This window comes from Athene cunicularia (genome assembly GCF_003259725.1).
Source record: "Athene cunicularia isolate RWA chromosome 28 unlocalized genomic scaffold, athCun1 chr28_part1, whole genome shotgun sequence".
In the NCBI taxonomy this organism is placed as follows: Eukaryota; Metazoa; Chordata; class Aves; order Strigiformes; family Strigidae; genus Athene; species Athene cunicularia.
Genome location: NW_020799139.1, coordinates 2,642,797 through 2,658,688, shown reverse-complemented (window position 1 = coordinate 2,658,688; position 15,892 = coordinate 2,642,797). Strand labels below are relative to the sequence as shown.

At 49.8% G+C, this 15,892-nt stretch overlaps 1 protein-coding gene across 1 annotated transcript in view; it reads left to right on the top strand.

Moving 5' to 3' along the window:
* CELF5 (CUGBP Elav-like family member 5) overlaps positions 1–15,892 on the top strand; it is a 32,756-nt gene that overhangs the window by 7,381 nt on the left and 9,483 nt on the right. Inside the window, exons 2-5 of the mRNA XM_026864931.1 lie at positions 5,810–5,858; positions 13,366–13,494; positions 14,072–14,151; positions 15,160–15,399. Of these exons, the coding sequence (XP_026720732.1) occupies positions 5,810–5,858; positions 13,366–13,494; positions 14,072–14,151; positions 15,160–15,399 (498 nt within the window). The remainder of the gene's footprint in view (positions 1–5,809; positions 5,859–13,365; positions 13,495–14,071; positions 14,152–15,159; positions 15,400–15,892) is intronic.

The window sequence follows — 15,892 nt, the reverse complement described above, 5'->3', positions numbered from 1 at the left end:
TTAGGTACATGATAGGGGCTGTAATTGCTGCGCTGGGCTGGTCTCCCTGCTGGTTGTCTGATGTTAATGCACAATAATGGTGCTGTTGCTTCCATAGGGATACCAGGGAGATCCAAAGCCTTTCTGAATCATGGCCTTCCTCCCAGAGCAGCACTAACTGCAGTGGGGACAAAGATATCTGAACTGTGTTGAGAAGGAACACAGCACAGCAGATAATCCAAGAGGCAAAGCAGCCAGTCTGTATGTGTTGTGGCCCACATGCTGCTCAGAAGTCTGCTTGCTGATTCCTGCATCTGCTCAGCTTTGGTGGGGAACGGGGGTTAACTTCACTGTTCTGCCTCATTTGCCCTCTGTGCCGGGACTAGGGAAGATACCTCTGAAAGAAATTTGTGAGAGGAGTTGGAGTTTGATTCCTCCTCTTGGTGACACAGAGCAGTTGGGTGAAGTCCTCCACCAGTCTTTCTTGCTCATGCAAAAAGAGATGGCCTTAGCCATGCAGACAGGAGCTGTGTGGTTTGGACTGTGGACTTCACATGCTGCTTGTGCCACAGACTTCCTGCATAACCTTCATCATCATGTGCCTTGATTCTTCCACCTGAAACACAAATGTAGTACTATAATTATCCTTGTTTCCTCATAATGGGGTTGTATGGGGTGAATTCATAAGCAGCCTTTACAGCTGGGACAGTGCTTGGTGCTGATGTTGCTTGTGTTTCTGTGCGAGACAACTCCCCTTTCTCAGGGAAGGATGGTTCTTCTGGATAGGACTGAGGTACACTGAAGACGTCAGTGGAAAGATGCAAGCAGGAGACTTGAGCACTGAGACCGGCATCAATCTATCACTGCTTGCATTCCTGACCAGAAACAGAATCCAAATGAGCAAATCGGCATTTAGATTTATGTGCTCTGCACAGCTAGAAGTGGCTGTGATCGTTCAGGCAGGGCATTTTTAACTGGCTAGAAAAGGACCAACCCACAACTTGCATAGTCTAAGAGCTCAGGACCTAATTCTGCCAATGGCATTGGATGCCTTTTGGTTCGTGACATCCCAGAGGAGCCAGCCTGCATTGTGTATTTCATGCTTTCTGTCTCTGACCCTCTTAACACTGTGAGGTTCCCCTGCTCTGCACCTACGGGGCTATTTTACATCACTTACTCCTAATTAATAGAGAGGCTTGCCCTGCTGTCCCAGGAGGCTTTCCCCCTCCATCCAGTTTTTGCAGTTTGAAAGCTGAGGAAGCAAGAGCGGGGGGTCGCTGCTCTTCCTTGGAAGACATGGCTACCAGATTGCTGATATGACAGCTTGTGCTGGGCATCAGTGGGGAGCTAGTGCACCTCCAGAAGGGTTTTTTGGGATGCAGTGAGAGAAATGGTGCATTTTGGCCTTTGAGAAACAACAGCAAAGCTTCCTTTGACTTAAGCAGGGCTAGGGGTTTTCCTTAGATCCTTGATTCCAAGAGTGCTACAAGGGTGGGGGTCAATTTTGTTGAAAGCAGGGAGGAAGCCCAAGCAGAGCACAGTTTCCTAGTTTTCTGTGCTGATGAGATGCTGCAGGTGGGGTGGGATGTAATCTAGACACTTGCCAGTAAGGCCTCTCACCTCTGCCTCTTCCTTAGGAACCTCTAGGCTGCTCTGGAAAGTATTGACTCTTACCTCCAGCTATCTCCTCACTGCTCCCTGAGGGCTGCACAGGAAATGTGGCTGCTGTGCTTTGTGGCATGTAATGCTCCAGTGGTCAGTATAGCTTCGTGCCCCCATCAGGCTGGCCAGTTGCTTCCCGCTAGCAACCCCAAAGAAAGCAAGTGGGGGTGAGGGACTTCTGGCCTGTGGTAGCCTGACAGCATGTGCTAAATGTTAATGTGATATTCTTCAGAAATGGAGAATAATATTATTCAGCTGAATAATTTAATGAGGAAAATAAAGCTCAGCTAGTGAGGCAGGCACAGGCTCATAAATAATTTAAGTTCTCCATGCCACATATGTGTTCACATATGTTTGGTTTTGTGTGGTAACGGCATGCATGTCTGTGCATGTGCATCTACTTGTCACTTGGAATTTAATGCAGGCACATCCTGACTCTTGGATTCTGGGCCCAGCTGAGCATGTACAAATATGGCTTTCTTAGGTGTGTTCTCTGATTACTGTGCGGCTTGAGATGACGACTGGAGGCCAGAAGAACTTGTGCTTCCAGAGTTTGATGTGCAAGCCAGAAGTGTGTCCTCCCTGCTGTCCTGTTACAGTCTCTCTCCTTCAAAAAGAAGAGTAAAGCTTGACCATCATTTCTGTGCATTGAGCTCATGTAGGGGACAGAGCTCTTTTTCTGAGACCTGTATACAAAGTTTAGGACCCCACAGGGACACTTTGCAAGGCCTTGTGACCTATGTTGTTGAGTTAAAATAACTGTGAACTCTTTGCATTTGTAGGGTCAGCACCTCTGCTTGGGAGGCCTTTGATATTTTGTTCATCTTTGGCAACATGGGACATAGAAGGATTAAAGTGTTGTTGTCCTGTTTGTGGAAGCCTCTGGGTGTCCAGTCCTCTGCAAGTAGGACCATGCCTGCCTCTGCCTCAGTCAGGAGACCTCCCATGTCAGGAAGCAGCAAGTGCAGAATCTTGTTGCTGTTCTCCAGGCCTCAACATCTGGACAAGTTTCTTGTATCTCATTTTCTCCTCTTTACCCCCATCTTCCAGAGCAGATGAAGACCAGCCCAGAGGCCAGACCTCAGTTTGGTGGGTGGCTCTCAAAAGCTGGCGCTGGCAAGGTCTCTGGAAATGGGCAGCCCTCAGCCAGGGGCTTGGTCGGACATTGGCAGAGGGTGAGTGTTCCTGTGCCCTGCCAAGGTGCTGGGCCAGGTAAGCGAGGTTGAAGCTGTGCCCACAGCTGTGGGGTGCAGAGCAGCCCACATGCTCGATCTCATCATAGGCAGCCCCTCTTCCTCTTGTCGCCCAGGCCGAACGCAGCCTCAGACTTGCGGCGGTGTTACCCCACGTCACTGTGCTGGCACCTCTGCTGCCAGTGCTGTCCTGCGGGCATCGTGCCGTGGCCTTGCAGTGGGCCTGTTACCCCACTATGGGTGGGTGACCCTGGGGGGTGCCCTCCCCCGTGGCAGGCAGATTCAGCAGGGCCAGCCGTGGCTCACCCGGCTCACCACTGCCCTGCAGGGCGTTCTGGGCTGGGAAGCAGTCCCTGGGATAGGGGGAAGGAGAGGGGTGGACAGATGGGTAGAGGGGGGCCCCCTCCCCAGAGATGATATCAAAATGTCTCTTTTGTGCAAAGCAGAGGGAATGCCCCCAAGAGCTGGTTTCCATGGCAACTGCAAATGTCAGGTTCCATGTGGTGAATAACCGTTTCCATGACAACATCTCCTTTACCCTAGGTGCTGAGAGCTGGAGTGACAGCCCTGTTGGGGGAGGGGATAGGGAGATGTCCTCAGGTACTTAACCCCTTCCCTCACCTCACCCCATCCTTTCCAGCTCCTTGCCCCAAGCGCTCAGCCACAGCATCCCTGGGTGGCTCATGTGGGCGTGTGGTGCTCTAGCACCCCTTCCTCCCTCCCCCCAAATGGATTTGCTCCTCGCAGAAGCTGAGATCCGAGTCTGTCCCTCCATCTCCCTCCCCATCTGTTTAGCTTAATCCTGGTTTTGCATCCTGGGTAGAAACAAAGCTATTTCTCAGTGCTGTGGGAGCAGTGGGGAGTGAGGTGGCCAGCTGCCCCTCTTGGCTCCGCACTGAGCCCTCTCTTCCAAGCACACATCTGGCCGCCTGCCCTCTCCCACCCAGCCTGCTGCTGAAACACCCCCAGCCCTGGCTTGCACAGGCATTTTGCCAGAGGCTGTGAGCTGTGATAGGAGCCGCTGCCTCTCAGCGAGGAAATCTGAGGCTTTCTGAAGCAGTATCTCACCGCATCCTTCTGAACCCCTGCCCCACATCCCGTTCAGCTCACAGGCTGAAAGAGATGCCTGGTCCTTGGCAGTTCATGGCGGGAGCAGCAGCCCAGAAGCTGATGAGTGTCAGTGCTGCACATGCTGGGGCCACGTGGCAGCACAGCGGGATGTTAGGAGCTCCGCAAATCCATGCAGCTGATCAAGAGCGGGAAAGGGACCCTCAGCCTTTCCCTCTTCCCCAGATGACACAGCAAGCCCTGGGAGATGGAATTGGAGTTGGCACTGCTGCCTACCGAGGTGCAGCATGGCAGCAGCTTGGCCTTCCTTTGGGGAGCTGCCAGTCAGTCTCTGGCTTTGCCAAGCAGCCCCATATCGCTTCTTGAGGGAGGGATGGTATCGCTTGGGGCTGGTCCCAGCTTCTGCTCATCCTGCCTGAGATCCACCAGCCAGTGGAAGCCAGCTCACAGCCCCCAGCTGCTGCAAGCTCTCTCCTGTGACCAGCGGTCAGGCTTCGGCAGCGGTGTGCTGTGCCGCAGCAGCCTGTGACCTTCTGGTTGGCATCTCTGTCCTGTGAATTGCAAAGTTACTTCATGGGTTTCCTCCTGCTGTTGTGAATGGGGGTCTACCTCTGGTTTCTGGCCAGTCTGGCTCAGCCACCACTTGGAGACTGACAGCAGTCCACATTTTACATCGTGGCTTCTAAACGCATTTCATTTGGTGACTTCTATGGCTTGATTTTATTTTTGTTGTTTTACCTGAGGGTGCTTCCTAAGAGAGAGGGTAGACTATGCCTGGACCTGCAACTTGTGTGCAGGTCTTACCTGTGATATTGCTACTGTGTTTTCTTATGAGTGTCATGATTCAAGTCACTGACAGCCTCTGTGAGTGATGCTGAGAGATATGGAATGAGATGTGCCGTGAATGTGGAAATCTGCCTTGTACATCATTCCCTGGAGAAGATTCTGTCTCAGTTGGATCCTGCTAGCTGGGAAGGAGGCTACATACAGCTTGTCAGTTGCCTTTCTGGGCAGCATAGGACACATACACCTTCCAGCAGAGGACAGTTTTGCCCTGCTTTGCAAATCTGACAGTTAAAGCTGTGGGTTACTTAATGCAGCTACTCCTGGGTAGAAGTGTTCTTCTGTTTTACCTGGAGAGTCCCCATATCACATGAGCTAAACTACCCCTTAGGCTTGTTGCTTGTAGTTGGATTATTGCTGATGACACTAATGGGTACAAGGGAGGTAAATGGCTCTTTTCCACAAATAAACAAGAGCAGTTTTGTGACTTTTGACCTGAGCATTCCCCCTGTGGGCAAGGAGCTGTTGCTGGAGAGGAGCACTGCCCTTCTTTAGAGCCACCCTTGTGCACAGAACTCTGACCGCATGAGGGCTGGTGAAGGGGAAACAACATGTTTGCTTGCTGTGCTGCTTCTAGCCAAGTTCAGTCTTTCCTCCCTCCTGCAAGGAAAGTAGGTGGCTCAATTAGGTGAGGTGACCATGCCTGCACTGAGTCAGGGCAGGTATAGGAAGAGCTTCCAGGCATAGTCTCACCTTAGGCCACCCTGATCATTGTTCAGGGTGCAGTCTTAGGGTGATGAGCTGCTTCCTTGGAGTCTTTTCTTTGCCGCTTGCTGTGTCTGAGGAGAGGAGGTTTATGCACGGTGGGCATTTCCAGGAGAGCTGTTCCCTGCAGGCAAGTAGCTGAGCAGGGAAAAGCACCAGGTTTCCTTTTGAGAAGTCTGAAATCCATGTGGTCCCTTCTCCAAGGGTTTTGGTTGCCATCATGATGTCTTGGTTCCCTTCTGCCACTCTCCCACTCTGCCCATCAGGCAGAAAGGGGCACCCTGGTGCCACTGCCATCAGCTCCGTGTGCCAGGCAGATGGCCCAGGCTCTAACCCTCTGCATTTCTCTTTCATTGCAGATGGCGCGCCCGATTCAAGTGAAACCCGCAGACAGCGAGAGCCGTGGAGGTAGTTGTAATCTCTCCTTGTTTCTCCTTTGGCGGCTTTGTGCTTGTGAGGGGGGACCAAGCAAAGAGACAGGCTCCTGCCCTGGTCCTCCTCTCCCCGCAGTCTGTACGAAGGGATGTTTGTGTGTGGCTGGGATTTGTGGGGCAGGAGGAGACTCTAGGAGTAGACTTTGATGAGGAGCCTTCAGCTTGGCACAGCAGGAAGCTGACAGCACCCCAAGTCAGTTCTAAGGGTAATAATGTGACTGCCCACTTCACTCTTTCCCAGCCCTTTGAGCCTCACGATGTCTGCCCCAGGTTACTGAAGCAGGCATGCACTTTGGTGTATGGCACCAGGGGTCCTGGAGGGTAGGGTGTAAGCAGTTGGGAAGAGGTTTCTTTGTTCTTATACCTGATCAGCCCAATAAAAGCCAGATCCCTGCAGCAGCACTGGCTTTTTAACCTGTTCAGTTTACTGCTCTGCAGCTGATTGTCCTGGCTGCAGCTCATTTCTCTGCCTCCCCCATCACTGCTGGACTGTCTCAGCCTCTCTGCTCTCAGTCCTGCAGGAGCCCCCGTCACACTGTCAGGGACCAAGTGCTGTTGCAGAAGGTAGTGTGTGATGGGGACATAGTGTCTGAAGGGAAAGGATCCTGAGTTTAGGCCTGAGGTGGAGGTGCTGTCAGCCTGCAGGGGACCAGCTTGGTTTAGAGCAGCACATACCCGGTAGTTCAGAGCTGGAAGGTTTGCAACAAGAGAATCTGTTAATTTAACGGGGAGCTCACAGCAGTTCAGATGCCTCCTCCAGGTGGAGAAGGTTTGCAACTCCATCCCTTTCCAAATTTATGAACCCCTATTGCTGCTTTTCCTTGTCTTACTGATACATTTCTTTTCCTCTTCTCTCCATTCCTGCATCTGCCTCTTCATGCCTTGTGCTGTTGGTGCTGCTTCTGAAAGCAGTTTAGTAGTGGGGAGGGGAGAATTTGTGTGAGACTGTTTGTCCTGTAGGGCAGCATACCCTGCATGCTCTGTTTAGATTTGGAAGGCTTTTGTTTTAAATTTTAAGAGGTCACTTTTAAGCAATTTGTAGTGACTTTCAATTATTGCACTGGCAGGAACATGAGATATTTTTTATATTAATGTGTGTATTTATGGTTGTGTAAGAAAAAGTTTATCTGTTTAAGTCAGATCATTTTTCCAAATAGAATCTTTGATTTTTCATTATTTACTTGAGGGATAAGACAGCTGATTTTTACTGAAGTCTGAGCATTTTTATTCCCTTGGGCTATACTGAGAATCCCAGACATGCCACCACATACAGACCCGCTCCTTTTTCAAGAGAGCCATAGCTTAAGCCTCCAGAGAAACTAGAGTGCCTAAAACACATAGGACTGGATTCATCTCACCTTACTTCAGCCCCTGGGTTCAGGGTTAAGTTTAAGGTCCTTGTCCATGCTACAGACAGTAAAAAGAGACCAGTGCCTTCAGGGTGATTCACTCTCTCTCTCGACACTGATACGCAGGGGTGGATGAGCTGTTCTTTAGACATGCCTGCAATGGGGATAGAAGCAGCTTGACTGCTCACGGACACCTCATACTGCCTCCAGATACAACCATTAGGTGGTCAATCCTTCCCCCACCACACTGATTTTAAAAATTTGCACCCCAGGTTTCTAATTAATTCATAAATTGTGTAATTGTATCTGAGGTTATTCCTAATGAGTCTTAAAAAACCCAAACAAACATAGGAGACTAGGAAAGCCTTTGCCAGTCATACCCATAGTTCAACATCACAGAACCATTACATATATACACTGGCAGATCCCATGCACTCTCAGGCTGTAAGTCATGGCTGCGTAGCAACCTTCACAGCCAACACGGAGACACAGACAGATGTACCTACAGACGGATGCCCCATGTGTGCACTGTTTTGCAAATACATACATGTGCCCACTTGACACACATTCATAGGCAAACGCACACGTTTACCTTCACCAGTACCACCCAAGCACAGCTGACGCCCCTGCGTTAAGCCCTCACACAACAGCAGTAAAAATATACCAGACAATTCAGGCTGTGAACAGACCGACCGCTACAGCTTTGTTTTCTTAACAGTTTGTGTCTTTGATGAGCACAACTCTGGAATCTCTGGTGTCTAATACTAGGCTGAGGTAATTTCTGCAGTCTTTATTTTGCTGGTAGGGCACTACTAGGAACTCTTCTATACACAGAGCGTGTTATGACTTAACATCTCTAATGCCTAAGTTCCTCTGTTAAACTGAGCTGAAAGAGACCAACAGGATCAAAAACAGGATGTTGTTTTGGAGACAAACTTTTGGTCAAGGCATTGGACTCTGAAATCTCTAAGCTTATGAAAAGTGCCACAGTCTGTAATGACTGCAAACATCAGGGAGTGAGCTCTGCTTTCCATGGAGAAGGTCATAGAGAAAAGCAGCCTTTGGAGTCTGAACACTGGTCTCCCTCTAGCACATGTGCCTAGTTTCCTTCCGGCTTCACTGCAGAGCTCAGAAACGAGTAGCTCCCACAGGATCCATGACAAACTGGAATTTTTCCTGAGGCAGAGTCAGCATCAAGACAGCACCCTATATTTGTCTGAATCGGGTTGCTCTTTCCAGAGGTTTCTGTCCTGATGTTCCACTTGTCAGAGAAGTGGATGAGCAAATTTGCAGATATGGGAAGTGCCATTCCCTATAGCAATAGCCCTAGACTGGCAGGAGGTAGAAGAAAGATTTAGGTCAGGGCAGAACTGCTTGGAGTAGGAATTTATCGAGGGAACAACTTCATGCATCAGTGAGGCTCTGTTCTGCATTATCCTCAAAGGGAACCTCTTTCATCCTCTCCAGGGACTGACATCTCTCAAATTAAGCACTCTGAATTAAGTACATGAAGTTAGAGCACCAGGATTTGTCTCCTGGTCTAAGAGATGCTAATTTTTGTGCCAAAAGGGGCAGTTTTGATCAAGCTCTGCAGGGGTTTGTGGGGTTATCTGGTTGTTCAGTGTTACTGCAACCCTGCAGGAGTTCACTAGTTAAAAGATGCTGCCTGCATTAGTTCAGAAGGGGACCTGTGATTCTGGCACAGGCTTTGTCAGCTCTTTCCTCCTTTCACTCATGCCCCTGATGTGAGGTTGGGAGTGCTAGGAGGAAATGGAGTGAGGGGGCAGAGCAGCTTGACTGTGCTTCTTGCAAGACCTGGAGCACTGCTGCACTGATGTGATGTGACAGCTAGCCCGAGCCCATTAGCACTGCCTTAGAGACAAGGAAGCTCTCTACATACCCAAGGAGATTTGCTGTGTCCTGTCCGCACCCAACTGTTTGAGTGGGCTTCCTCCATCTCCCTGACCCTTGCTGCTGACAGCTGCTGGCCAGATGACCTAAATCCACTGGGTTTAAAGAGGAGCAGTGTCCAGTGCTTGTGTGCTGTCCTCTTTTTTCTCATGGCCAAAGCATTCAGCCTTAACCCCTCGCTTGTTCCTGTGGTATCTTCATCAGTGACCTGCTCTGCACTGACCCTTATCCTGCTGCCTGGGTGACTGACTGTGCCCAGACCATGTTTCTGTGGGAACTCAACAGTCAGAGATCAGAGACAATTTTCCTGGTTGTTACACAGCATGGGAAATTGCCAGTCAGAGGGTGAAAAACAAGAGCTGGAGAGAAAGTGAAGAAAAAATGGCAGGAGGAGGGTGTGCTGTTACAAACTGGGGAGAGAAGATCTTCAGAATTGCATGAGTCCCAGCTGGGGAGCCAAAGGAGCCAGTGACCCACAGCAGTGGCTTGAGGATGCCACCTGATTTGGGATCAACCATTTTACAAGTGGTTTTAGCAGGTGAAAGGGCTTGCAGGGTTTCATCCCAGTTGTGGAGAGATGAGACAGCTTAGTTACTGGTAGGGGAATGCCCCTATCTGGAAGTTGCCCAAAATGAGAGGGCACTAGATCATCGTTTGGGCTCGAACGCATGGAGAAGGAGATAGATCAGCAGCAGAGGAGCCCTTTCACAGCTTCCCAGGTGCTGCAAAGGGGCATCCCATGGGAACAAGCCTGAATCCTTTTCCTTCAGTCTTGGGAACTGGGCTGTGTGAAATGAAAATATGCTGTAAGTCCCCTTCCCCTTCATCCCCTTCTAATATTGCCATTCTGGGCATTCAGAAAAGATTCAAAACCAATAGGTGTGTTTCTTTATATTTGCCTTTACGGCTCGAGTCCCTAAGGTATCACAGTTTTAACCTGTTCTACGTAGCCAGGAAGGCTGGCATTTTTTTCTTACAAGTTCAAAAAAGCAAAGCTGAAATTCCCACATAAACACAGGACTTCCAAAACGTTGTTAGTGAGCCCTGTCAGACAACAGAAGACCTGCAGTAAGACTGCAAGAATGGAGAATAGCATCCACTGCTTCAGTGGACCTTTCCCAAATTGCAGGATAAAGAAAAATGCTTTTTATCCAACAGAAATGGCATGAGGAGGGAACCACAAGAATTATCCAGGAAATTTCAAGACCCTCTGAAGGAGAAAGCAACTAGTAACTCATAGTTTTGATTGCAAGTTGACAAGGTTCCTTTTCGTTCAGTGCCTCCATTGCAAAGCTGTGGCCTCTTGCATCCATTAGACTGTTGCTTAGTGGAGGCTTAAGCTTTGGGTGGCTGTGGTAACCATTAGGTCTTTGCACTGAATTAGTCGTCGGCCAAAACTGGAACCACTTAGCCGACTCTCTACTGGTTGCCCACTATTCTTCCACAAAAACCTCACTTTACACAAAATCAGATCCAGAAGCAAAAGGCCAGTGTTACAGAAGTCACATTATGTCACTGTATGTTCCCCCCACCTAGAGTGCCGGCTTTTAAAATGTCTAATATAACTGACTTTCCAGTTGTCTTGACATCCCCCTTCCGCAGTCAGACAGCCTGCTGGGGTCCCTAAAGAGCAAGGCAAGACCATCAAGTGCATTTCTTGCTGTTAAGTCCTAGTCAACAATTACTTGCATGTTAGTTCAAAGAACATATTTTACAGCGTCTAAAGTCAGTACAAATATTTCCCAGTGTGTTTCTCTCCTTTGATGGTGTGTTTTTTGAGCAACTCCCAAGATGTTTGCAATCCAAAGGCTGCAGCATAGTGCACATATCTGAAATAAGGCCTGGCTGCAGCTGCAATATAGATTCATGGCAGAGGAGGGGAGAACACTGCAGAGCTCAAATGTCCCTTTCCCACAGCCAAACTGGGATCACATATGGCACCAGGTGATGTTAATGAGAGCACAGAGCTACTGCTCCTTTAGTTTCTATTCTTCTCTCCACCTCCCAGTAAATATGTTCCTGACCAGCCCCATTTTTTTTATCACTCTCCTTCTGGTCAGATTTTTCACCTTCTCTATGTGCTATTTTTCCACTGGTTTGCCCACCAGCTTTTCTGAGCTGGCCCTTGGGTGGGGGAAGATGCTGTCTTACTGCTAAGAAGGCAGCTGTACAGCACCTTGTTTATTAGCTGCTGTGCCTTGGCTGGGGATTATTGGGCATTGACAGAGCACTAAATTTTGGATGGACTCAGTCAGCTTAAATAGTGTCTCCAAAATGCAACCACTGTCATGGAGGTGCAGGAAGTAATGTAGAAAGAAAAGAATCACAAGCAAAATGGAAGGGGATGAAATTCCTGCAGGTTTAGTTATCCAGGGAATCATGAAAATGGGGAAGCTGGGAAATATGGCCTTTAAGAAATACACAAGGCCATGTATTTCAGCCACTTCCAGTGATATAAATCAGGAGTATCTGTTTGGGACTGGGTAAGAGCCTTAGATGCAACACTTTTAACCCTTTCTCTGTGGTGGATCAAAGTGGTGTCTGTTGCATGTACATCTAGTGCCTAGTGGAGAACTGCACCTGCATGAGCTTGTGCTTGGGCCCGTGGGGTGGTGCAGCTATACAAAGTTGCTCCCTGTGGTATCTGCATGGTGGAAGAGCGCATCTGTCTGCACATCCCTCTTGCTTACTGAGGAAGTTTGTTTCTGAAAGCTGGGTCGATGTGCAGGCATGTTCTTGTGCACGCATCAGCCTACGTGCTTGTCCATTAATGTGTACGTGCAACTACTTTTCTGCAAGGGACAAGTGGCACGTGTAGATAGATCCTGCATGTGTTCCCAAGTGTGTCTGTGTGTGGCAGAGTGGTGGCGGGAAGCAGCTTGCTTACTTACCTGGGTGGGAACAATCCTCTGAGCCAAGGGAATAAGGAAGGGGCTGGGGGAGCTTTGCTGGCAGTGTGAATGTGTAATGTGACATCCATTCCTGCCATACATACACACCACCACCCCTGCAGCCTGCTTTGCTGCTGTAGCTTCAAGACCTGTTGTTTTTCAGGTCACTGCATTCTCAAACAGATAGCAGCTTCCTTGCTATTTTCCCTGACGTGTGTCACATTACATTGGTTTTGTTTGAAGCCAGCCCCTCTGACCATGTCCTTAACAGTAAAGAATCCTCTCTCACTAGCTACATCCTGCACCTCTGCTCCTATGGGTCATGTCTCCCCATGCATGTTTGGGGCAGTGAGGGAGGATTGGCACAACCATCTCCTTGCAAAAATGGAGGTTGGGCTGGCATTAAGGCTGGGATTTTAATGTTGTGTTGTTTTAATAGCTAATCACAGCAATCTGTGGAGGACGTTGCCCCACTGTGTTTGTGCTTGACTGGATGGCATCAGGCTGTGCGGTGGGCCCCTGTGTGTACTGATGGGGGTAAAGAGGGGAAGAAAGCACTGTGCACCTTTCTTCCCACCTCCACACTTGGCCATCCCAACAAAACCATAATCCTTACTTCTCCCTTCCGAGGGAGGAACCCAGAAGGACCCTAATCAAAGTCCTGGATGTGTTGGCTAGCCTTCCACCCCCTGACAGTGTCACACGGGGGCAAGTGAGGACTGTGGAGCTGTTTGTTGGCCCTCACCCAACTGTCTTGCATTTGGCTGATCCTATGGTGAGGCAAATTGGGACCTAGGATGCCAGGGTTTATTCCCAGGCCTTAGAGGACAGCTTGATAGACATACTGGTTAGACTGGGGTAGGGAAGGGCAAATTGAATCTAAGATGCTTGGTTACATAGCAGCTGTGGAAATGGTGATCTTGGAGAGAAGGAGAAGGAAAGAGAAGCCAAGGGTCCTGGAATTTATTCGTGTTGCCTGGGTTGGTCTGCTGTTTCCTAAGGTACTCTGGTATAATTGCCCAGGCAGTTTTTCTTATTACCATTTGTGTTGGATCATTCAAAGGAAAGGGCTAATGAATAGAAGGAAATTATTAACCTTCTGTTTTCCTTTGGGGAGGGTAGGAGAGGGGAAGCCACAGAAACCTTTACAAGTGTGAGGAGCTTAGGAGGACCCTGCATACTCACCCCTGGAAGCATTTCAGCCAACAGCAAATCATTTCCATGCCAGGCATGTTTTCAACACTAGGCTGTTTTGTGCTTCAGTGTCCCAATCCTCCTGCTTTGGACTGTAAGCCTCATAGAAGGTTGATGTTTCTGTGTTTGCCCCTAGGGGACAGGAAGCTCTTTGTGGGCATGTTAAATAAGCAACAGTCTGAGGATGACGTGCTCCGGCTCTTTGAACCATTTGGGGTCATTGATGAATGTACAGTGCTCCGTGGACCTGATGGTAACAGCAAAGGTGTGAACCCCTCTGTGTATCATGCTCATTTTCTCCCTGCTCTTCAGGTAGTGCTCACCTGCCTCGCCATCTGAGCCTCCTTTCCACTGAGGCACTTATTCTCCCACCCCATCTTTATGGGAACCCATATCACAGCCAGGCACAGGAAGGAGGGCAGGAAGAGTTGTCTGCTGCAAGGAAGGATTGGGGAAGATGGGCAGAGACTGAGGTGAAAGGAGGGGAAGCAGAGCACGATGAGCAGCTGAGTTATCAGGATCACTAGTGAGCCTGTTGGCTCAGTCTGGGTTTGCAATTTGAAATGTTTGTAACCACAATTAGGAGCGCATAGAGAATTTGGGGAAGAGGTAATCAGGGGCAAGGGTGGAGGTGGTGACATCATCTATGGAGTGTATCACTGAAGTTTTTTCCAGGATAGAGAATTTGGGATGAGTCATCTTTTTAGTTCCCTGCTTTCTTGGGGTGGCTTTCCTTTGCCCTGCCTGAGATCCAGATACTGTCTCTTGCATGATGATGCAAGGGGCACTTTCACAGCAGTCCTGTCACTGCAATCTCCTGTGCTCTTTCTGTCCCTTTCCAGGCTGTGCTTTTGTAAAGTTCTCATCTCACACAGAGGCTCAGGCAGCAATCCACGCACTCCATGGCAGCCAGACAATGCCCGTGAGTATAAGGCCAGGGTACCTACCCTCTTCCTAATCCTCTTCCCATCACCCTGTTGCAGGGACCTCCCCTCACTGTCCAAAACCATGACAGGTTCAACTGCAGTTTCCAGCTTGTGTGGTTGTGGTGGGGGATGTGCTCTTGTCTTTGGGAACCATCCTGTCTCCAGGGCTGGTGTGTGTATCTATGTCTGTCCAGGCTGGTAGTAACAGTAGCTATAAAGGCTAAATAAAAGAGATCTAAGAACCGGGCTATGAATTTGTCTAGGAGACAGCTACCTGGTATAGTTCAAAACCAAGCAGGGTGCAAGCTAACGATTCAGCAACAAGAGCAGTCAAGACTCCAGTGTCTGAGCTTAGTCCCAGCCTTCTCTTATTTAGGCAGTGGAGGAGGCCTCTGGGGCAGGCTGGGTGGGTGAACTCTTTGTGCACTGTGTGGGGTTGTGTAGCTGCAGCTGTGCCTTCTTGTGCAAGTGGAGCTGCAGTTGTGATCTGTCTCTCACAATCTCTAACCTGGATCGAGGCACCTTGTGGGCAGGACAGTGCATTGCTGCAGCAGGGCTATTTCCAGCTGCTGGGAACTGCTCTGCCTATTCAGCCAAGCTTATGGTGGTGGAAAGATGGTGCTTGTGGCTGACGATGTCCTGGGTGTTCTTGGCTGCACCATCACCCGGTGAGCGCAGCCAGGGACGTGTGCACCCACTTGTGCAGCTGTGCGAGGCCCAGGGTGCGAGGGGAAGGGCGGGAGAGGGAAGGGATGGATGGATGGATGGATGGATGGATGGATGGATGGATGGATGGATGGATGGATGGATGGAGAAGGGTGCAGCCCAGGTTCCAGGCAGCTCCCGAGCACTTTCACGCCAATATTTGCTCTTCTGCTCCTCTTCCCACTCCTCTCTGCTGCCTGCTCTGCCCCATCCCACCTTGCCTGACTGCTGACTCTCTGGCTGTCCCACGGCCTCTTCTTCCCCTGCCTCCTCTCTCTGTCTCCTCTCTCTGTGCCTAGGGCGCCTCCTCCAGTCTAGTGGTGAAGTTTGCTGACACAGATAAGGAGAGGACCCTCCGTCGTATGCAGCAAATGGTGGGGCAGCTGGGGATATTCACTCCATCTCTCACCTTGCCGTTCAGCCCATACAGCGCCTATGCGCAGGCTGTGAGTATCACGCGTGTGTGTGTGGGGAAGGGCTGCCCTCTTGGCCATGGGGCAGCACCATACCTGGGCTGGGAGACCACAAACAGGTCTCTGTAACAAATGCGTGAAAGCTTGTCAGCACCTGGGAGTTATTCCTGGCTTCAGTTTCTCCAGTCAGCAGCCTAGACTTTGTGCATTTCTCTCCTGGAAGGGGTGACAGGAGAGAGCTGGGACCTTCTCAAAGCAAGGCTGAATTTCTCTGATGTGATGTAGACTGGCGGAGGTGTCTGGGAACAGGTCAAGCATGACCCAGTGTCTTTCTGTCTTGTTTTGAGGACAGCTCAGAGGCACGATTCCTGGGTGATGTCTGCCAGACGTGACAGTTGGCCAACTTGTGAATTCTTCCTCTGGGTCTGTGGCACAAATGTGTGTCTCTCTTTTTGGAGCACCATGAGAGCCCTGGGCCCAGCTTCATGTGTTTATTTCTCTGCTGAAATTCTCAGGAGGGCCCTAATCCACCCAGTGCTCTCTTTGGCTCCTGGGGTTTTCTCTCTTGGCTAGTGTTGACTGTGAAATTCTGTGAGCAGGTTGCTGGAAAGGGACCAGT